This window comes from Balearica regulorum, chromosome 2 (assembly GCF_011004875.1).
Source record: "Balearica regulorum gibbericeps isolate bBalReg1 chromosome 2, bBalReg1.pri, whole genome shotgun sequence".
In the NCBI taxonomy this organism is placed as follows: Eukaryota; Metazoa; Chordata; class Aves; order Gruiformes; family Gruidae; genus Balearica; species Balearica regulorum.
Genome location: NC_046185.1, coordinates 159,852,252 through 159,874,826, shown reverse-complemented (window position 1 = coordinate 159,874,826; position 22,575 = coordinate 159,852,252). Strand labels below are relative to the sequence as shown.

Sequence of the window (22,575 nt, the reverse complement as noted above, 5' to 3'; positions counted from 1 at the left end):
AGAGATCCTATGGAAAGCGAATGCATTCAAGGTGTCAAGCTGTTTTGATTAGCAGGCGGTTTGACAGACTGGACAGAGGAAAGGCTTTGGTATTTGGAGGGAGACAGAGTTTTACTTAGCTTTGGGACTGATTGTGCTGTATGTTAGTTCTCTCTGGTTTTTTTCTCACCTTCTGTCTGTCTTGCCTCTGAAGACTGCAAGCTCTTCATAGCCAAAATTGGCTTCTACTGCATGTTTATATGTTGTCTGGCACACTGAGACTCAAATCACAGTTGGGGTTTCTACATGCTGCTGGAATAAAATAATAAACCTCCTTTTTCTTCACAAATTCTAACTCTGCATCTCTTGATATTTCCCTAGTTGTGCTCAGTTATTTGACAAGATTGACGAGACATTTCAGGAAATGCACATAGTCCTTGCTTACCAGTTACCCTACTGATGTCAGAACAGAACCCCAGTGACTGCAGCTGAGCTTGGGATGAAGCATTACTGGAAATAAAGTTGAAGATGTGGTCCCAAACGGCCTTCCAGTAGTGAATGGTGATGACAGTGTTTTGTGCACATTGAACTTACGTAAGGAGCAATGGTTTTGGCCAAATGCAGCATCCTTCTCTTGCTGAAACAGTACTCACATCACACCTTCAAATTCACAAATATTCCACAGGGTGTGTCAGATCTTTGCCAGAACAGTCTCACAAAGAAATCTTGCCTCTCCTTGGTTTTGTGCCAGCTCTGCTTCAGCATAAACAATCTAGTTGCTTCTTTCCCTAGAAGTCCTTCGGAATGAGCTTCGCCACGTAGTTCTTGTGGGACTGCTCGTAGACTGTCTAATATCCAGACACCATCAAAACTTGACAATCATATTTCAAAGGAAACTCCATGGCTCCATGGAGGGGAGTGTTTTTGGGTGTCCACAGAGTTTTTTATCTCCACAATTGCCAACTTAAGGCATATGCATTTGAGGCATTCATTTCAGGTGCATTAGGGAGGAACCTGGGCTCTCCATAGTCAGTAGAGGTGAGGATACCCTTCCAGACCGTGATTTCAGATTTCGTAAGTTTTAAGCATGCTTACTTCCACTGACTAAAGACCCCAACTGTATATAGTAAGTAATTTTCTAGTGCTTTGTCTTGTTTGGTTTTTAGAGAACGTGAGGCATTTGCAGTCATGCTTATGTGTTTCTGTCTTATTTTCCCTATTCCAGTAATTTTAAAACCAACTCTGGCAAAGCTATCTGAGGGTAGAAGTCTATATTGCCACTATTTTCTTTGAAAATAGGTAGTCTGGTAAGAAAAGACACAATTCACAGACCCTTGAAGGGAGAGTGCAGTGTAATTTTTGGTCTTATCAAGCACTAGAGGCCTTATAAAGGAGGAATTGTTATGAAATACCTCACCTGCAGGACAAACTTCAGTCACAGCTGATACCTTATTAGACACTAGACAATCTAACCGTTAACTATATCTGGATAGAAGTGTGCTTCGTTAGTTCTGCTGCTCCACAAAAATGCTTTTATTCTCTGCTTTTAGGCCAGTTGTTTGTTATGTGAGTGGCAAATCCAAGTACTGCAATCTGTGAGCAGCAGTGCAAAATACCATCTGCTGTGAATGACTCTCATTGCTATGTACCCATTAGAACATCACCAAAGACGTATGTTAAGATACAATGGAAGGCTTCAGGAGATGGAAAATACAACTGAAGCAACATTTTGCTCCATACATGATTCCATCAATGCCAGTAGGATTATCTGAAGTTTAAAATTAGCATATGACCTGACCTCAGCTGTTTAACATTAAACAGTAGGGACAAATCTATTTCCATTAATCATGGCGATGGTCATGTAAAATGTCTGCATGAAGTCATTGTGCTAATCTAAGAAAGCAAAGGTTGCTGTTCTGATTGGAGACAGTAAGAAACAGCAAGGAAATCTGCAGTAAGGAAATGGCCAAAGTGAGCGATACCAAAAATTGCTTTCAAGCAACCCTTTTTGTGCTGCATTAGTTTTTAGTATTGCTTTGCTAAAAGGAAACCAGTGTAATTCCAGCTGGAAGAGAACTGCCCACTTAATACGGTTTGTGGCATTGATATTATATGAATAGGCCACTGAACTTAAAGATTCTTCTGCCCTTTTGACATATATGGAAAGCTATTGCTTTTCCTGTGCATATTTGCTTTCCAAATAGTAGGAAGAAATATGGTTATTGCAGATGGTCAGTTCATTCAGACTCATAGCATTTCTCAGCTTGTAATGTAGGAGCTTGGGCAGGGAAGCTAAGCAATGAAATAGTATTCTGAAACTCTCCCTTTTATGGGTCATCAGCAGGAAGCAGGTTTTGTAAAGATTAAAATGTATTTTGTAGTTGCAATATGCCATATATTTTACTGCATTGTAGTACACTAGTGAAATGACTGGTGATGCTTTGAAATGCCTGTGGTACTCATTTGTGCCAGAGTCATGAAAGACGTGTACAGGCAAGGGCATCACAGGTAAAATTCAGAGTGTGAGAGGAGAGTGAAATATTGCCCCATTGTATAAACAGAAAAGCTTACTGAAATATCAAGAGACTGCTCATTTAAACAACATGCTGTGGCTGTACTTTCTCTGCAAGTAAACAAGAAACCTGATTCATCACATATAAATAATCCCAGGAATGAACATAGTATCTCATAAATCTTCTACTCCCCTAGCCAGTACCTATCTGGGGTTAATCTGCCATTCTTGGCAGAATTCAATTCTTCTTTCACCACATAGAGGTCTAATGTCTTTGGAGGCTGTGAAAAGACTGCCATTGTCTTTAGTGGACTTTGGATCAAGCCTGAGTTCCGGCTTTAGACTGTCAAGAGTTTGGAAGCCCTGCATGTCTCCTATCTGGACTGAGGTTCCAAACTTTGCCATGCCAGTGCTTTGTGTATATACATGGGGTTTTTTTTTTATATATATATATATATATAAAAGCACTGACATATTTGCCAACATTTTCAAAAGTGAATCTGGAGTGCTGGAAAACAGCTTCCCTCTCCAGTCAAGTCTGGCTGTGGGTGAAGGTGAGCTGCCTGAACTGCAGCAATAGGGAGGTCATGAGAATAGCATGAGGAAGCAGACAGATAAGATGGCAGAGGTATTATCTGTGCCTTGGAAGGAAGGAATTGCATCCAATCCCCTCTGGACAATGTCTGCTGACCTTTCTTTTCACCTGCCTTGTCCATGCCTGGTCATCTGTGGCCAGATTATTATCGCAGTGTCACAGATCAGCTATGGAGATGCACAGATTTTCCTTCTGAGGGAAATACTTTGCTTGGTGTGCCCAGCCCAGGATCTCCGCTGGCCATTTTTAGGTCATGGGTGGCGCATAAGATGCCAGTTATGATCTATTGTGCCTGGAGCTAGTGCAGCACAAGGATCATGCTTGCATCATCGAGCTGAGATCAGCAGGGCGCCTGACCTGTATGCCCATTAAAAGCTAAGGCAATTAGCAGAATGTTCTCCAGGACTCTGGAATGCGCTTCTAATCACAGATCTGAAATAGCCCATATTTAAAGAATTAGAGTACGTTGCAAAAGGCAGAGAAGACTTTGGGTTTCTTCCCCCTGCACTGAAGCAAGTGATAGCTGTGAAAGTGGTTGGCTGACTGGGTTTCTGTAAAACTAATTACTTTAAAGCTGTTGAAATTTTATTGAGTGGTTAATGATGTTAGGGCACTGAGAGCCATGGAGAGGCAAATTTGTTAATCATTTTAACTCTAAATAAACAAATAAGTTGTTATAGCACATGCAGTATTTCCATTCTGTTCTTTATAAATTACCCTCTCCTGCAGAACTCCCCATGCTCAGTGTTGCAGACAGCATCTAATTGATTTGGTTTGATGATGTTAAGAAATGGATGTGAATCATTCCATACTTTCAAAGCTCACCAGTAATCCTAGAAACAGGAAAGTAGCTGGACACAGAAACACTGCTTCTGTGCTCCTGCCTTCTCGTGCTGTGCTGCCCTGGATCACAGAGCCCTCTGGCCATCCTGCGTGGAGAGACAGTCTGGAAGCAAGAGAGCATATGGTGGTTCTTGTACGAGAGAAGTGAGAGGTGTGTAGCATGCTATTAACAACATAACCTGCTCATCTGCTGCCTGAAGACCCAGAGTCCCTGCGAGAAGAAAGGGGAAGCCTACCTCTCCTCTGTCCTTGTACTGATACTCGGTAAATCAGAATTGCTGTGTGTAAGGGGGAAGTATGTGTGTCTTCCTCTGTTATGTCCTGAAGCTTGGCAGAGCTCTGGAACAGATACGTAAATGGCAGATGATGATGGGCAGTGCTTTCCTTACACATAGCATCATCAGTGTGTTTCACACAGTTTCTCTGACATACCCAAACACAAGCTCAGAAACAAAATGTCTCAACATAGACACAAATAAGCACTCCTGCCTTAACAGGAGGTGTTATTTCAGGCCTTTCTGTAAAGGTAACGGGAACCAGGCAACCAAGTGCTCAAACCACTTGAAAAGCTCAACCTTGAAATGCAGTAGTTTTGAAAAGGATCTTCCAGCATAGACCAACCCCTTTTAGGAGTAAGGAAGCCTAGTGGTGGCTTGTCCCAGTGCAGTAGGTGACCTTCCTTCTCTGTACTTGAGCCAGGAGGGAGCAAGAGTTGTGCAGACAAGGAACTGCCTGCCTGCCACAGTGTCTGGCCAGGGCTGTCTTTAGGAGAAGGGTATGTTCATGCCATGAAGAAGTACATCTGATGGTTGGACTTACGAGGGAAAGAGCCTTGTGTAGTGACAAGCTCGGGGAGAGCTGTCTGTGTCCTAGGGAAGAAGAGCATGGGGAAGATCCCTCCAGAGCATGGAAAGATGTCTTCTAAAGAGAAAAGAGGTAGAGCACTACCTGGGACAGCATGAAAAGAAGGATGAGTTAGTTTCAGGTGCTTTTTCTAGGGGTCCTGAATTAAAACACATGGTTGTTGATAAGTCTTAACTCTGCTTTGCATGTTTTTCACTCCCCCTGAGGAGCAAAAGAAGTTACTAAATATTAAGAAATAGTCAAGCTTTATCCTTAACAGGAAAGAGAATGACAGAGATGGAGAAAGCAAGGAGCAAAAGAAGGATCGTAGCTCTTCACAGAGTAAAGGTGAGGGTGCTGGCTCATGAGGTGATTGTCCAGAGTGTTACCACCATAATATAAAACTGTAGCCCTGGTCTTGCAAAGATTTCTGTGCGGACTGAACAACATTTCTTACAGCACTGGGCCATATGGTGACATTATTAGGACAACCCATTTCTAAGGATGAGCATTTCCAACTTCAGGTGCAATCCTGCTATCACTGAGCTCAGTGGAGAACTTTGCAGGTGCTTTGCTGATGCAGGATAAATGCTTGAGAAAAGGATATAATGCATGAACACACATGTTATTCTGCAAAAATTGGATAACAGATTGCAGTTCTGGAGTGTGTTCTAGCTTCTTGCTTCCCCTCCAGCTGTTAATTATTCTTCTGGTTTAGATCATAAGGGAGGAGTTATTTATCTTTTGCTATTTGTGTTTCAGTGAAGCATTAACAATCTCTTACTAATTGCCTGTGCTAATTATCTCAACAGTAGCAACATTCCTGCTCATCTAGTGAAGCCATGAAGGGAGAATGTGGAGCAGGAGTAACGAAATCACTTTGTGGTCCCCTTTCCATGCACGCTGCACAGAAGTAGAGCAAAAGCATGGTAGATCCTGACCCTGCTAGGCACTAACTGCATTGCTCAAGACCTGCCTCTAGGAGCACAGATGTTTTGAAATGCTTCTGTGGAGAAGTTTGGGGTGTTTTGCAGTATGCCATAATTCTGTGTTTGCACAGCTGTCGCTCTCTCCTGTGTACATTGACACAAAGCAACCACATGCTCCTTTGAATGAAATATTTCAGCCCAAAGATTTGCATGTTTTAAAAACATTTGTGCATAGCAAACCACAGTGGTTTAATATAAGTGACAAGCATTCCTCATTTGTAATAAGTGCTTACAGGCATTTGCTATGATACCAGTTATTTCCAGAAGGAAAATTAGAAATGTTACCCAGCATGTTACTGGTATAATTAAACTGAATGAAATACAAGGTAGGAGTGTGCAATAAATAATAAACTTATTTATTGAAAAAATTAAGGCCTGCTAACACTTATCTAACACAAAAGATTTTGCAATGGCAGACTTAATAAATATGCCTTTTCTGTAGTGCTATTTTCCACAAAACATAAATCCTTTTTTGTTAAATGAGATGACTGAAAGAAAGCACAGAGTTATGGAAATACATGACTGATGAAGAGAAGGCGATATGAGTTATTCTACTGTAAAAGGCTGTCTCATCTCTAATGCTGACCTTTTCCCAATGAAATACATTTACAGTGTTACATGTTACTTGTTAATAATTTCGACTACTCTGGTCTTTGAGTTCACAGCTCTTATCTTGAATATGTATTTTAAAGTAACTGTGACCGTTTTCTGAGAAACAAAAGAGTCTGATCATTTTTCATGTGTAGACGTAACTAGGACGAATGTCTGTCCTTGGCATCCAGGTGCTTTCCTACCATTAATCTTCGCAGCCCCCTCTGGGGCAGGTGGAGGTTATTATACATGCATTTTATTCCTGGGGTAACTTAAACAGAATCAGAGCAGCTTGCCCAAAATTTAATCCTGGTCTGACTGAAGTTAATAGGAGGTAAATGCATCGCTTTGCTGAAAGCGCAATTTCCCCCACAGTAAAGATAAAGTCAGTAATCAGGAGTTCCTGTCTGTGCATCCGACAGCCAAATCACTTGGCTGTGGCCTGTTTGCTGACTCTTCCTATACCTGTAGGCCAAGCTGGAGCTCCACATAAACCTGTGTGAGATGGACTCATGTTTTAAATGAGGCCAAGATGCTATTCTACCACCTTCTGCTATTTTTGTCTCTAAAAGAGGTCCTCACAGCAGTTCTCTAACTTGTAACAATTCTACATATCTTTTATTTTTCTTATTGAAAGAGTTCATCTGGTATTAGTGACCTTGATACAGGGAAGTGGGTAGGTCTTGTGCTAATGTTAATCATATGTAAAGGCATTTATAAAGGTATTTAAAAGGTTACCATTCTCAGGGGAATAATCAGGGCACTGTCTGCAAAGTAATGAAAATTTAAAAATAACTAGTTGAACAATGCAATGTAGAAATGAATAGGCTGTAGAAAAACCCACATAATGTCAAATTGTCTGCCTGTTTCTAACACACTTTTTATGAAGAAAGGGAATATTGACATATTTGCTCTAATTTCAGATGGCCTAATGAAACAATGTCTCACTACATAGGCTCAGGGATTGCTCCTCTCTCAGTATAGCTTTTGCTCTCTTTTCCTGATGCTGAGTATTGTAATATAGGGGCCAAATTACTCCAGTCTGTTAGGGGGCTAAGGCCAAAGAAGTGTGTAGCTAATCCTGTCATTTGCAGGATGAATTTCTGGCTCTTGCAGACCTCTCCTTGATACATTCACCCTCATCTCATTGCTTTCCCTTGGTCTTCCTTCGCCAGGAAAGCGAGGAGCAAGCATTTGTTGAGCTGTGCGTATGTACTATGTAAAGATGTTCGCTGGGGTTAAATCAATCTTCTTTTAAAATCATGTCAGCTCCTTGTCTATGTGAGTACAGCCCTGGGAAATGCATGTTGTGGATCATGGGTGGTGTCAGCTTCAGCAGCAGCTTGTTGTTGAATAGTCATCTAAGGGAGAGGACATGGAAGAAGGTGGAGCCTCTACCTCTCATTGCAGAGGACTCTCCCTAGTACTTCATAGGTTCTATTCACCCTTGCACCAGGGCAGTCTTACTCTTCTAGCTGATGGCAGTTCTTTGACTTCAAGACCAAGGTCCAGGTAATCATAAACTTTTTCAGTAGTTTTAGAAAGCCTTTCAACCTACCATGTTCTAGCAGGCACTCAGCAAAGAGATTAGAGCTGAGAAGGACTCGGGTTTGAAGGCTTCAGAAACTTTGCTGCTCTGAATTGGGCTGGGTAATCGGTCCTAGAAATGTCTGCTCTGTGGCAAGCCAAAGAATTTAATCAGTTTGGGTCAACTGAAATGATTTATTTTCATTTCAGACTTTTTATTTTTTCATTCTTCATCAAGATTTCAAAAATCACTTCATTTTTGGAAATAAATTTGTGTTATTTTCAGTCTGAAAGTGGTCCATTTGTATCTTATAACCTTAAGCAATAAATCGCCCACCACAAATGTCTTTGAGCTGGGAATTTTGTTTTAAACCAGCCCTTTTTCCACCAGCAGTTTTAACTTTGATGTATCAGCATTTTCCAAGGGTATCATCAAATAGTTCCTGACCAGCTCTCCTGAGTGTCTGATAAGAGTCAGATAAAAGAACTGGAATTAGACGTGCTTTCCAAACCAGAGCTCATTTTATGTGCAGCCACTATGCTTTCACGTATATAATGATGTCTTAAGTTTCTTTTAACTTCATTATCATCTGTTCTTTTTTTCATGTTTTTTATATCCTCGTGAGCAAATAATGTGTTTTATGATAAAAGGGAGGTTCTACAAAATAGGAGAATCCTAGATAATGTTTGATTCAGACTCTCCATTTAGGTTGCTTTGGCTTTTTTGAACCATTTTCTATTGTATTTTGGTATTGCTTTGTGTTTTACTGACTATTCAATATATTTCGCACAGAGACTAGTTCTGTGTGTTTCCTGTAGTGAAGACTATTCAAAGGGACTATAATCTTGTAATAGCTTATAGCAAAATCAATTTGATATGCTTTGGAAAACATTTGCTTGTACTACAGTCAGAGGAAATGTGTGCGCAGAGCTGAGAATTTATATTTGTCATGAATTTTTTGAAGTTGGAAACACACATGCTTCTGTAATTGAAAATCCTCTTTTGTTCTACTTAATTTTTCCTTTTCCCACCTTTTTTTTTTAAGGAGAATCCTATTTTATCACCTTAGTTAGCTAGGAAGATTTTAGGATTTAAACCTCTGTTTCAGAAGATCTCCTGTTCAGCTGTATTTTGTGCGAATTTAGCTCCAAATGTTCTCAGTGCCTCCATGGAAGTAATTAGGTGAATTATTGCCACGTAGCTCTGTGTACAGTACCTGCCTGGTAGCACATCTTTGAGTTAATATTTAAGAATTACTGCAGCACCCTCAAGTGGTGATGCTGATCTGTATTTACAGGGTTTTTTTTTCAAATGTTTATTTCTAGGATTATGAATAATTTTTATATTTTGGGCTGACCTGCTCAGATATTATCAGACCCTGCAGGTAAAGCTCCCGCTGAATACAATTAATCACACTGGAATCTGTACAACAGACTTGGGAAAGCTTTCCCTTGGATTGTCAAGTGATTTTATGGAGAACATAAAGCATTCTCTGTGCCTGCAGTAACTCTGGCTTTCCTGTCAGGTGGGCTGGAAGAAATAACCTGAGGACCCTACAGAAAGAGAAACCAGCACGTTAGGGTTTTTCTCAGGACTGCAGATGCAAACGTAGAACAACTGTGGCATAAGAAGCGCAATTGCAAACTACACATACTGCTTGAGCACACACACCCACCAGTGACACCTGTAGTAATGACTGAGGAAGAAGGCTGTTTCTCAGGCCAGTTTTACTGTCTTTGTAGTGCAGTTCTGGATCTTCATTTTTCCCCCTTTAGCTGCCTAATTTAAGCAAGCAGCTGTGTACTGGACCAGATGAATGGCCCTGGTTTGAGGCCCATTGCTTCCAAAATAAAGTGGCATCTTTCCTGATGTTCCACCTCCTTCTAATTCTGCTGAACTTCCCCAGTACTCGACGTAAAGAGAGTCATTACCCCGTAGAATAAATGGCCATAGGGTGAAGTCTGTTCACTCTTCTGCCTCCGATACAGCCTTGCATGAGCAAATCACTTAGCTCTGCTCGTCTCATCTGTAAAACACCAACAAGGAGGTTTAGTTCAGAAGTTTACTGTAAGTCTTAATGGATGCTGTCTGCACTTTAAGGGCCTTAAGTGAAAACAGATACCAAAATGCCTAATCTCTTGTCACTTGTAATGGTGTGTGCTGGGCAGAGAGCACAGGCTGGTGGGAGTGGAAGTGCTCCCTCGCCGCCGGCACTGCTTTGTGCCGGTTGTGCTAATGCTGCAGGTTAGCTGAGTGGCACAGCTGCTTGTTTACTACTGCAACTTCTACTAGATCCAGCGTGTTTTCGGTATCAAACTCAGAAAACAGGCTTGAGAAGCACTATAAACAATAAAAAAAAAATTTCTGAAGGGCACAAAGTGATCCAGACTCTTATTTATAAAACTATTGATCCCAATGAATTATCTTCAGATTTTTATTAAGAAAATTTAAATTTTCTTTCTCTTTCTCTTTCTTTCTTTCTTTCTTTCTTTCTTTCTTTCTTTCTTTCTTTCTTTCTTTCTTTCTTTCTTTCTTTCTTTCTTTCTTTCTTTCTTTCTGCCCTCTCTCCCAGTTATTTGATTTAGGAAACAGAAATCACTAGCATTTTAGGCTTTATGCTCATGTCATTGGTTTTTTTTTTTTGCCTCTCTTTCCATAGGAGACTCATCTCATTTAAAGTGTGCCATCTAGATTGTCACGTATAGAACAAACTGCATTGTGTTCACAGGAGAAGCATGTCAGTAGAGGGCAGGGTTCAACAGTAGTGAGTTTCCAAAGGGATCTGATAAAGAAATGACAACTATTTTCTAATATGAACTAGATAACAGACAAAAATTATGTATGATGGTGTATGTTTAATATAATGCCTTGCTCTCAGCGGCCTGCTGTCAGCTTAGAAATCACACTGTGAACATATCAGTATCTTTTTTATTTTATTTTTTTCTATAGAAAGGTACTACCACTAACGCAAAAGAGAGAGAGAGAGAGATTACTTTGTAAACTTGCCTTAGGCTGCTCCTAAAATAAGCAGAAAGGTGCAGTCAGACCTCTCCCACCATGGCTGCAGTACTAAGCTGGGATATGCCGGCAGCCCACACTGCAGCTGACCCACAAACCTAATTTAAAATATTTTGGGGCACATGTAGGGCTTGCGAGGTGGCAGGACATGTGGCTCCTGCTGTCTCTTAAACTAGGTGGCCTGGCTAGAGAATTGCCCGTGGTGGAGAGGGAAGCTGAAGCTCAGCATGAGAATCCCAGTCGAGAGTCAGACACGAGAACAGGGAGCCCCTCAGCCCTGGGTCCTGAGCTCAACACGCAGGTACGTTACAGAGGAAGCAGTGCTTCTCTACAGCTCCCTGGAAAAAGCAGGCCAAAGATGAAATCATTGCCGGTGTATTTATTTAGAAATATTTATTTCTGAACACAACACTATTCCAGGCTTAAGAGACAGCAAATTCCAAAGGTTTGAGCCCCATGCAAGTGCTTTCGCTCCTTTTTAATACAAAGAAAGCTCGGAGTGTCACAAGCTGAGGAAAGATGACTTTGGTGGGAATATCCCGGGTCATTTAAATTCTTCTAAGTACAGTGTGACATCTCAAGTTCTAGACAAAACACAGTGTTGCCCCTCTTTGGGGGGACAGTCCCACTTTCTGGTTATGTCGTCTCTGTTATCCAGCAAATGTTTCCACCTCTGACAAGTTGTTGCCTGCATTTGTCTTGATGTGCTGCAAATGTCAGTACTGCATGTGCTTCATCTTGAAGGACCCGTATGTTTCTAGGTGACACAACTAGGCCATGCTAATTGGCTTTGAGGTGTCATCCACTTCCAAAAATACCAAGCAGTACCAACACAAGGATATGTTCCTTTGAATGGGGATACTCTTTTCTCAGTAAAGGATATTTTCAATAAATTTATGATCCCCAGAATCAGTAGTGAATTCTGTTTTAGTGAGTTGCTGGATAGGCAAAGACATATTTAAATTGGTGAATAATGGCTGGAATAAACAATTCCCACAGAAAAACGGTAAACTTTGCTCAGTCTCATGAAATTGAAGAAGGTTTTAGTGTGATTATTTATATGAAATCATTGAAGATGTAGTGTTGAGAAACAATTTGATGATTATCAAGAACTTTAAATTCCCGATAAATGGTGGTGCTGTTTCTGTCTGCTCTTTGCTGATAGTGTTCCTGGAGGGGAGGCACCAGCTGGCATTTCATCAGAAATTGATACTGCCTTAAGTCATGGTACCTTCATTTTTTTCAACAATTGCTTTCAGTGTTGGTGCTTTTACAAAATGCACCTCTGTCTGTGTTGCTGAAGTCTTGTTGATGTCATCGCTGCAGAAACTGTGATGGACTCAAAGGTTGTTTCTTGGAGCCCTGTTGTGACATTTTTAGCTGCCTAGTTGCTGCTTGCCTGCTTTGTGGGGAGGAACAAGAGGATCTGAATACTGCTGTGGGCTTGCATAACTTGGAGGGAATTAGATTATTTTTCTTTGGAAGAGCAAATCAGACTTCTTTCAGAGGTTTGAAATTATCAGTTGCAGTCAAAATTTCACAGGATTGCCTTTGTCACAGTTGTATTCAGATCATGATGAAGCAGCTTGTATTTTCTTGCTTAGCAGAGTCCTGGATTGCTTTTATCTTTGCGGTGAAGTTATTGAACATCTCTAAAGTTAGTTTTCACACTTGCTTTAGTTTGGTTCACTTGGTGTGCTTTTATGATTCCTTGGCATATGCAAATAAATATACATATAGATCTACCTCTGAGTCAGGAGGGACTAGAAATATGCATGTCTTCTTTCACAAAGCTTTGGGTTTGTTTAATTTTTAAAGATCTTACTTAGCAAGCCAATAAGATATGTGTTGGCTTAACTAGCAACTTGAAATCAAATGCCCCTAAATTTAGGTACGCACAGTGAATACGTAAAGATGCATGTGAATATCCACTGGAATTTTCCAAGGCAGCAGCTCATATTGATTACACCATCACTGATCTGATTTTGGTAATTCCAGTGTGTATTCCGGCACCTCGCATTGCTAAATACCGTTGTAAAGCGGTGCCTCTGTTTGACATACTTTGAAAGAGTGCGGTAAGATTAAAAGGAAGCACATATGTTGATGAGTTAAATCAAGACACATCCTAAGGAGTATTTAAAATTAAAACCTCTCTTTGGGTGGCATGTTTGTTGGTCCTAAATAACTGTGCTCATAAACCTCTGTTAGATCGGTAAGGACATAATTTATTAATCTCCTATCAGTATTCCGTTCTTGTCCCTGTGTCTCCCACCTCTTGAAAAATGAACACGCTGTTTGGACAGCCATTTATAATCCTGTATTTTTGCAGTTACAGAATAGCAGTTGATGGAAAGCATTAACAAACCTTTAAAATAGCTTCTAAGAGCCTCAGTCATTTTAGACTTTATGTTACTAAGACAGGTGAATTGGATGAATGGGGTAATTTGTATTTAGAAAACTGTAAGTAAACTGGTAAGCTTTTTTCCTGATCAATTTATGAAGACAAATGGGCAAGAAAGAACATGCAACAGCACTAACAGTGAAGTAGCACAAACATCTACCAATTCAAATTAGTGCCAAATCCAGAAAGGAATTATTTACTTCTAGGTGATTTCAGGGGACTTCAGACAGCTAATCTAGAACTGTGTCCCACAAAGTCCTTGCCTACAGCCCACTGAACTCCAGATGACTGGAACTCATTAGATGCTTTTCTGTTGTCTGAAAACTTGCTGCAGTAGCTGTAGTGGCGGCTGCGTACATTCAAAACTGCCCTGAGAAGAATCTCAAGACAGCTCCTCACCTGTCTGTGATCCTGTACGAGACAGAAAGTAGACTGAATTGTACCCACAGCCTTCAAGATTCCCTTGATCCAGTATTTATTCCTAGAGAATATCCAACATCCTCTCTCACCGGGTGTTGTTTTTTTTTTTTTTCTACAAACCTCCATCATTGCTCCTTTCTTTGTAAGAGCCTGCAAGAGAAGAACATTTGAACCTGCTGAAGTTGTGCCAAACTGGAGGAAGAAAATTATGTCCGACAGGGCCAGAATGAGAACAAGGGAGTGGGATATTTTGTTATCCTAGTGGCAGCTAGCCTTTTGAGATGTCCATCTCTCTCCATATGCTTTTTTCTCTGCATATTCATATCTCTCTCTAGGATTTTCCTTCAGCTCTAGGGTTCCAAAACCTAAAATTGTGTCATTACATCCCCTGGGTCTTTTATTAAATCTAGGTTTTAGTTCTTTCCCAACCAACAAGAAAGCTGTCAATTTAGTGACAGCTAGTCCAAGGAGTCACAGATCTGTTTAAAAAAAAAATCTCTGTATTATAAAGAAGTCATCTTTAAATGAAAGTATTTTGTCTTGTCTGCTCCGTTTGAAATCTTTGACATGCATCTGAAATGCTGACTGGTTAAATCCCTTCTGTTTCCCAAAGATTCTGCATGCACAAGTTCTTTTTGGCAAGTGGAAATTCAGAATTTCTTCAAAGTATGCTGCTTCTGTGTGCTACCAGTTTTATAGTGCTGAATTAGAGAGGAATCGCATCAGCTTCCCCTATCATGGGCAATTAAGGATGTGCAGATGTGGCTCAGGCACTTAAGATGGAGCAGGAACCTTGGGCATCCCTTTCACATGTAGAGCGGAGCATAATCCCTTGCCTCAAGACAGAGTCCATCTGAAGCAGCTGACTGAAGTGCCAGTGGATACTTTTACAAGATGGTTACATTTTTGATAGACCTGCAACAGCCAAACAAAGGATTGCCTTTCTGAAGAAAAAATTATTTCCGTTTCTTAATGAGAACACCCTTGAGAGATTATATTAATCAGGCAAACTGGCTGTCGTCGTGGTGTATCTGACTTAAGCATCAAATACTGGCAAAGCAGAGAAGAATATGCATGGTGGAGACCAGTTCAGCAGCATTGGCTGAGTCTTGCGTGGCTGCCAACGGCTCTTGGCATCCAAAGAAAAAATGTATTTATCCGTAACTTTAATACTTAACTTCCTGGCTTGTCTTGAAGAGATGGAATTGGGATCTCATCCTAACTTCTCTCAGATAAAGCTTCCAAAGACAGGATATTAATTAAGGCAAGAAAGACAGTCTTCAGCACAAATTCTTATTTGCATGTGTGGCAATACTAGGTACTGTGGTAGGCCAGGACCCCAAAGTGGGGTACAGCTGTACAAACGTGTGTGCATCTGTACCTTCTGCTTAGGCTTGCAGTTACCTTTTCTAGCAACAAACTTGCACAACCGTTGTCCCTGAGCGCTCTCTTCTCTGTGGGGTTTTTTTGTGCCTTTCATCACCCCTGCACCAGTTGCAAAATCGTAAAAACTAAAGATGGGAAAAACCTTGTTGGTCATGTGGTCTGTCCTTTTGCCAGTTGGCAGGATTATGCCTCACAGCACATTTTCTAGTGCTTCATACAGGCTATTTATAAACGTCCTCAGCATTAGGACTTTCATGCCTTTCCTTTGGAAACAGTCCTGCTCACACTACTGGGAAGTACTTGCTGATACTCAGCTATGTGTTCTTGATTTCATTTAATTAGGCCTAGGTATGTATCAAGATTCTTGGTGGATAAAATTACCTGTCTACTGACCACTGAGCAAACATCTATCCACCAGGTGTTGGAAGTACCTTCTGGAGCTGCTGATCTCCTGGGCTTTGAAACTCCTCCCAGTGCGTGGCTCCAATTAACCTGGTACCACTCCAGCCTGTCTCCTTGCTCTCCAGGCGTGTTGGTGCTTTCCATCTCTGCCAGTTTGGGTCCATTTCTTCTCTCTTTGACCTCACTTGCCTTCATCTCCTTTCTCTCTCAACCCTCCTGATACTTCACCGTGTCCCTGCCTCTTCTATGTGCTTTTTTTTCTTCACTGCTCCCTCTGGGTCCATTTCTTCCCCTGAAGAGCCTTTTCTTCCAGGCTACTTTCTTCTTCCCCCAAAATCTTGTATCCTGTAAAGCCATCTTTGCCTGCTGTTCCCAGTACTTGAGTATCAGTGTTTTCCCCACAAAAAGCCTTCATTCAACCACTTGTAGAAGATTGAATTATTCTTGCAGTGCCCAGAAAAATATTTATTCCAATGCTTCTCTTAGTCCAGCCTGGAAAGTTGGCTTGTTTGTTTGTTTAGGGGTTTGGGCTTGGGTTTTTTTTTTTTTTTTTGGTTTGGGTTTTTTTTTGTTTGTTTGTTTGTTTTTAATCATTGTCAGACCTGCAAGATTATTTTTATTATTATTATTATTTTAATAATCTGTGTGATGCCAGAGAGAAATATGCCTCTCTATATCCCAAGCTCAGTCACTGTCCAATGCTGCATTTCTACAGAATTTGCTCTGAGATGCAAATAATGACATAAGAACATGAACAGATCGGCATACTAATTCCGCAGTATGTAATACCCCTCAGTCTTCCGCAGCCCTGGTGTCGCTTATCTTGACACGGCGGTATGCTCCTCCCAGCACACACCTTAGATCAAAATGAACGATCAAGTGTATCCGCAGGGAGTGCTGAAGTGGTGCATTTGACATAGGAAAGAGAATTTCTGTTCTGTTTCAATTTGGTTGTGTTTTCAGATGACACCAGACAGCAGATGTATAGATGGCATAAGCCTGGGGCCATTAGAGATTCACGAGTTGGACGTTTTTATCTTGGCTAACAATAGTAATAGGAGTTAAAATAGTGTATCTTTGTTTCTGTAGTGTCTGGAGAGTTGCTATTATAAAAAATCAGAGGGATTATTTTAATAAATACAGTAATTTTAAGAGCAAATATTAATTTGGGGTTTTCTGGAGTGATATGAAAAGATAGCCAGGAAATTCTAAAATTCCTTTAAAAGTTCATTGGAAAAGGAAAATATAATATTTGAAATAATCAAAAGTGTACTTAAACTATTGAAAAATTAATTTTTGTTTTAAAAAATCCACTAATCAGCTGCTTAGAACTATCACCACATGAAAACTAGAAACATCTTTAGCTCTGTCGGCAGCAAACCCTAAATTATTTAGAGGACTAGTTGAAGTTTAAGCAAACATAAATTGTTTAGTGAGAACGGAAGAATGGAACATGAATAAGAATGCTTGAATTCCCTGACAGACAGAAGTAATATTTTTAAAAAAATGTTTCTTTGCCAGTGTTACCAAAAAGAAATCTTCTATGTATAGTTTTAAAGGCAGTAGGGCTTGGGTCTGACCTGCTTTTGATAGTGTGACATTAGTAGTGCTGAAGTATGGGGATGCTGTTTGTTTATACAACGTGGGAAAACCAAGTGTCATTTTTATCTGTATGCTTTAAAAATGTCAATAAAACATAATTACTTTGCTGCTGCAGGGAAAATATCTTAAGCTAACACACTTTAGTTTGATGGAAATGTCACTAGTTGGGAATCAAACCTCCTTGCAAAACTTTGGATGCTGAATTAAATATACAACTAAGAGATGCTTGAAGACACTTCGTTTTGAAATGCCTTGATTTTTATCTTGGGATCTGTTTGCAGGATTTAGGGAAAGGATCTTTCTTATGTATAAGATGTATGTTTAAAGACAAGAATCTCACATTTGTACTTCTGAAACATTTTGCCTCTTTAAACATATTTCATAATGCAAGTGACTTGCTTCTCGAATCTCACTATAGGCTGAAAAGGTCTTTTGCTGTGATGAAATCTTGGTTTCTGATATGGTGTTTGTTTGTTGCCATTTTACTATCATGCCTCAATGATTCCTGTGTTTCTTCTTTTTTTTTTTGGCTCCCTCCTGTTTTCCATGCCCTGTTGGTGTGCACACTGTATGTCAGTATCTGGTCATATAACCGGGACATTGTAGAGGACTCTGGGCTCCAAGTCATGCACAGGTGAACAGCAAATTAACCATGGAATTGGAAGCGGAGAGTAGAGGACTTCCAGCACTGAGCTGTGACTCAGGAGCACTGGGTTGTGTCCTTCCCTGAGAGGTGTCAGGACTACCGTAATACATGCTTGTAGGGGACAAGCTACGTCCTGAGGTTACTTGTGCACAGGCAGACTGATGCGCTCTGCAGAGTCCCTAATGAAATCATCTGGGTTTCCTATGACTCAGAAAAATCCTCCTGCTTTCAATAACGACATCGACAGACTGATTCTGGTGAATCTTATTGCAGGGGGGTTATTCAAGATGTTTCTGCCTCCAGCTGCCTGCTCAGCCCTTCCACACAAGGTCACTCTGACTGTAGCAGGGCTAGAGAAATGTGCCTTGCAGTTCCCAACTGGTGCAAACCGTCTTCCTTCACCCACCGCGATACCCAGAGCATGCCATGACTTTGCTTCTGCTGTCCCTGGTCTGTCATGGAGTAGAGAGCTGGAATCAGGAAGACCTTTAAATAGCTGTAATTATTTATTTCAGGGCAAATGAATCACAGCCCGAAGCTGCATGATCAGGGCTTTTTGGTGGATGAGGACCATTTGGCTGGTTGTTTTTCACTGAGCTTTTAAAGTATTTGACATTGCAATTTTATGTTCCCGTAATATATTTTTTCCATGACTTGTGTACACACGTACGTGCGCGATATGTGCGTGCATGACTAGACAAACTCGATTGTGTGAAATCATGGTTCATAAGAATTAAAACCACAAACTAAATGTATTTGGAACTGAATTGGTCCTTAGTGGCTTTTTCAGTTTTGAACTGAGCTGTGAGGCAGAATGTTGTTTTTCTTGTACTTTCTCTGAGACTTTTTAATTCAGACATTTAATCTTTGGTGTTTTTTCTGCCTGATGGTTTCGTCTTGCCTTTTTGTGGCTTTCTTTGATGATTCTTTTGTGTCCTAGTTTTCCTAAGAAGTTAAAAATGTATTATTTCTTTTAATTAGATTCTCTTGTTCCTTTATTTTTTTTTTCAGTGCTAGTTGTCACCAATTCCAAATAGTCATAAAGTCACTCTTAATGCAGTTCAAGATGGAATTTAGCTGAGTTAACTGTCCAGATTGTTGGTATTGTCTAGTCAATTTGTGTCCAAAACATAACTTATGAGGGGTCTAAGTGGCTTCTGCAAAGTTACCTCTGTTATGATGTATGTCGCTGTGACTTAGAAGCTAGAGCTTTGCTTCAGAGCATTGTGTGCTCATCTCGTTTTTTAATTAAATGTCAGGATCTCAGTTGTGAAGATCAAAATGATTCCTTCTTTCAAGTTCCGTCAGGAAGGAGGCAGAGCGTTTGTTTTGGTTTTCTCTCTTGATGAGATAAGGTTCCCTTTTCATCTAAATGTTAAGACTTTTCATCCCTGACTTTGAAGACACAAATAAAAAGCAGCAGATGAAACTATTCAGCTGTAAAGAGATTTTTGATCAGGCAGTTGTTGAAATCATAGAGGGGGGATAGTTGCACGTTAGAATATTGTACCCATGATCTACTGAGGTGGGGTTATTTTAAGACTGATGAAATTACGTATATCGAAGATGGTATTTTCTTAACAGCTAAAACTTTAAGTAAGAACCGTGTTTAGAAACATCTCAGCCCATCAAATCCAGTTGCTAAAGTATAATCAAGTTTGTGAGCTCTTCAGCAGCGAGTCTCTCAATGGGAGCGGGCAAACTCTGGTTTATGCTTTGTGCGTTTCCGATAAGAGGACGCCTGGTAATCCCAATATCTCTGACAAGCTTAGAGGTCAAAGAGGAGAAGGATTTCAGGGAGGAGAAGAGGGGACATCAACTCTGCCACTATCCTTTAAACCTAAGCATCTGTTGCTATGGAAACCCCGGAGCCTGATGCTGGAGCAACAGGAATTGTCACCCTCTGTCCCGATGCAGCCGTGCTGGAAGCGGCTGGACACCCGCAGCCTACTCCCCCGGTACCTACCTGAGCACATGCCCATTTCTTCCTCCGGGAGCGTTAATTACCGGCCGCGGTTCTCCGGGCCGAACGAGCGTGGCCGGGCGCCCCCGCTCCAGGGCCACTCCAAGGCGGCGCAAGGGCCGCGGCGGCCGCCGGTCTCCGGGCGCGGTCCCGACCCCCCCCCCCGCCCCGGTCCGGATCCGGCCCCGGTCCCGGCCCATCCCAGCCCGGCCGCCTCCGGCGCCGGGACCGCGCTTGTTTATCCCCGGCCGGTGCTGCCGGGAGCCACTTTGGGCGGATTTCCACTGAGGGGCGCTGAAGCACGTTTTAATGCAGCAAAAATGAATTAATACAAAAATAGTAAGAGACACAATTTACCGGATTCTTTTAAAAAGCGACGACAACAACAACCTCCGAAAACCCGCAACCCCCCACCCCCTCCCTCCTCTCCCCAGCCGTGGGGAGGCGGGGGAAGGAGGAGGACGGGGTGGAGGGGACGGGGACCGGGCACTTGCCCGCTTGCGGAGAGCCTTCGCCCTCCCTCCCCTCGCCCCTTCCGCGGGGCCGAGCCGGCCGGGCACACCGGCCTCCCTCACCCCTCCAGCTGCCGGTCCCGCCTCCCTCCTCCCCGCCTCGCCTTTCCCCTCCCCACCTCTCTTTCTCTCTCACGGCTGGCGATCAGGTGTCTGTTGCTCTCTCTCTCTCTCTTTTTTTTTTTTTTAAGTTGTTTCCCCGGGGAAAAAAAAAAAAAAAAAAAAAATTGGGGAGAAGAAAAAGAAGGTGCCGAGAAGGAGATGATTGTAGAAGAGCCCTCCCTCCCCAGAAGAGCAACGTGCTTTGAATGAGGCTTCCCAGCCTCTTCCACTCCGTCTCACACACTCTGTCACTGTGCCTCTCGCTTGTGCACACTGTTGGTATGCGACCTCGGAGGCGACTGCTCCGCCACCTCTGCCTGGGGAGCCGCTGACAGCCAGCCATTGAGCCAGCCCCCCTTCCATTTTTTTTCCCCCTGCTTTTGCAAACACACACGCACACCCCCAAAGCACATTTAATGCTGATCCACTCAGGCGCCATTATCGGGGGTACGTCTTCGTGGAGTGTTTTGGGGTTTTTTCCTCTTTTTTTTTCTTTTTTTTTTTTTTTTTTCTTTCCAACACTGGATGGTGCAGCGTTCCCGGGGCCTGTGGTGTTACGGCTCGATTGCGTTTTATTATTTATTTATCTGTCTTCTTTCCTCTTCCCCCTGTCGCTCCCCCCCTCCTTGCTCTCTCGATCCCCCCCCCCCGCTTCTCTCCGGGTGCCGGGGCAGAGGACCGGGGAGCAGGAGCCCTCCCTCTCCCTTCCACTGATGTGGGACTGAGCCTCGCCCGCGTGTAGCATGCTGTAGCCAAAAAAGAAGAGAGGAGGGGGAGAGGAAAAAAAAAGAGAGGGAGAAGCGTCTCTCTTTCCCTCCCCCTCGTTTCCCGCGGATTGACTTCATGGCTTCGCTGTACCAGCGGTTCAGCGGGAAGATCAACACCTCCCGCTCTTTCCCCGTGCCCCCCGAAGCGAGTCACCTCCTGGGCGCCCAGAGCAGCGAGGAGGACGGCGCTGCCGGCAAGACCTCGCGTCCATTGCAACAGGAAAGCAGCCGGCCCCGCTTCCAGTACCAGCCGCGAAGTGACTGCGAGGAGGAGGATGTAAGCGCCGGTGTCGTTCGCGTTGGGTTGGGTTTTGGGTGTCCCGTTCCCCCCCCCCCCCCCGCCCCGTCCTGCCTGTGTGCCCCTCCTGGCTGGCGGCGATTTCTTGCGGGTTTGTCCGCTCTTCCAAGCGGGTCTTTGCGCTCCTCTTCTTCCCCTGAAGTGCCGGGGATCGTACGGGACGGAGCCCGCCGGAGCCGAGCCGAGCCGAGCCGGGGTTCGCCCGCCCCGGCGCTGCCGCCGCATCTCTCCCCGTTACGTGGCTCCTTGCGCGGCTCTCCGCTGCCGCGGAGCAGGGCTGGGGGCGCGGGGTCAGCGCGTTTGGAGGCGGCAAGTGGCAAGCTCCGTCCGTCTGCCTCCACGAGAGGCCACAAGACTTCTCCTGCCCACCCCTCTCCCCCTTTGTTAAATTGTTATTCGGTGTTTTACCCTCTCACTCTCCCCCGGGGCAGAAGTCTTCACCTTGTCCCTTCCCTCCTTGCTTTCCCGCCAGCTTTCCCCCCCCCCCCAACCTGGCAGCGGGGAAACTTTTTAACCCCTGAGCAGCCGTTTCTGGGGCTCGCTCCCTCCCTCTCTCTCATCCCCTCCCCGTCGACCCCGGGCGAACCCCCGCAGGGGAGGCGCAAACTTGGGCCGCGCACCTTCCGCTCCCGCGCTGCCTCCGAGAGCAGCGACTTCAAAGGCTGGATCTGCATATTGCCCTAGTAACGAGTGACTCAGCCCGCCCGCCGGCTCGCTGCTGTGCCCGATGGGGTTAAACTAGCTTGGGTCGATGGCGCCTAGTTCTTTCGGGGGGGGTGGAGAGGGTATTTAGAAAGCGGGGAGATGAAGAAGGGCCGGCCGTAGATCAAACCGGCTGGCTCCCCATCGCGGGTGTAGCCTGGTTGGTGTTAGGCTTGCAGAGGGATTTGAGGGTGTTTCGCCTCTGTGGAAGCACACACAAGGGGAAGCAAATGGCTGCAGTTGGACGTAATGTCAGTGCCGGTTAGAAACACTTCTTGCCCGGGTGGGACGCGTTAACTTTGCGGCACGGTTCAGCTCTGGCTCTGGGAGCCTTCCCGGGAACGGCACCGCTTCCAGCCGAGACGGCACGTCAGCCTCGCTCGGAGGAGAGAGTTGTGTTCGCAGGGAAACTTCCTCGGGTTGAATTCCCTGTTCCTTTTCCCGTCCCTTCGTAAAAACTTCCGCGGTCCGTAGAG

At 43.3% G+C, this 22,575-nt stretch overlaps 1 protein-coding gene across 3 annotated transcripts in view; it reads left to right on the top strand.

The window, feature by feature from the left end:
• The window catches only part of DPP6 (dipeptidyl peptidase like 6), a 563,740-nt gene that overhangs the window by 124,103 nt on the left and 417,062 nt on the right, over window positions 1-22,575 (top strand). The window contains exon 1 of one of the 3 annotated variants that reach the window (XM_075746657.1): window positions 20,737-21,376. The exons of the other annotated variants lie outside the window; for them this stretch is intronic. Coding sequence (XP_075602772.1) covers window positions 21,176-21,376 — 201 coding nt within the window. The 5' untranslated portion in view covers window positions 20,737-21,175. Of the gene's footprint in view, window positions 1-20,736; window positions 21,377-22,575 lie in introns of those variants that run through there. 3 annotated transcript variants of the gene reach the window in all.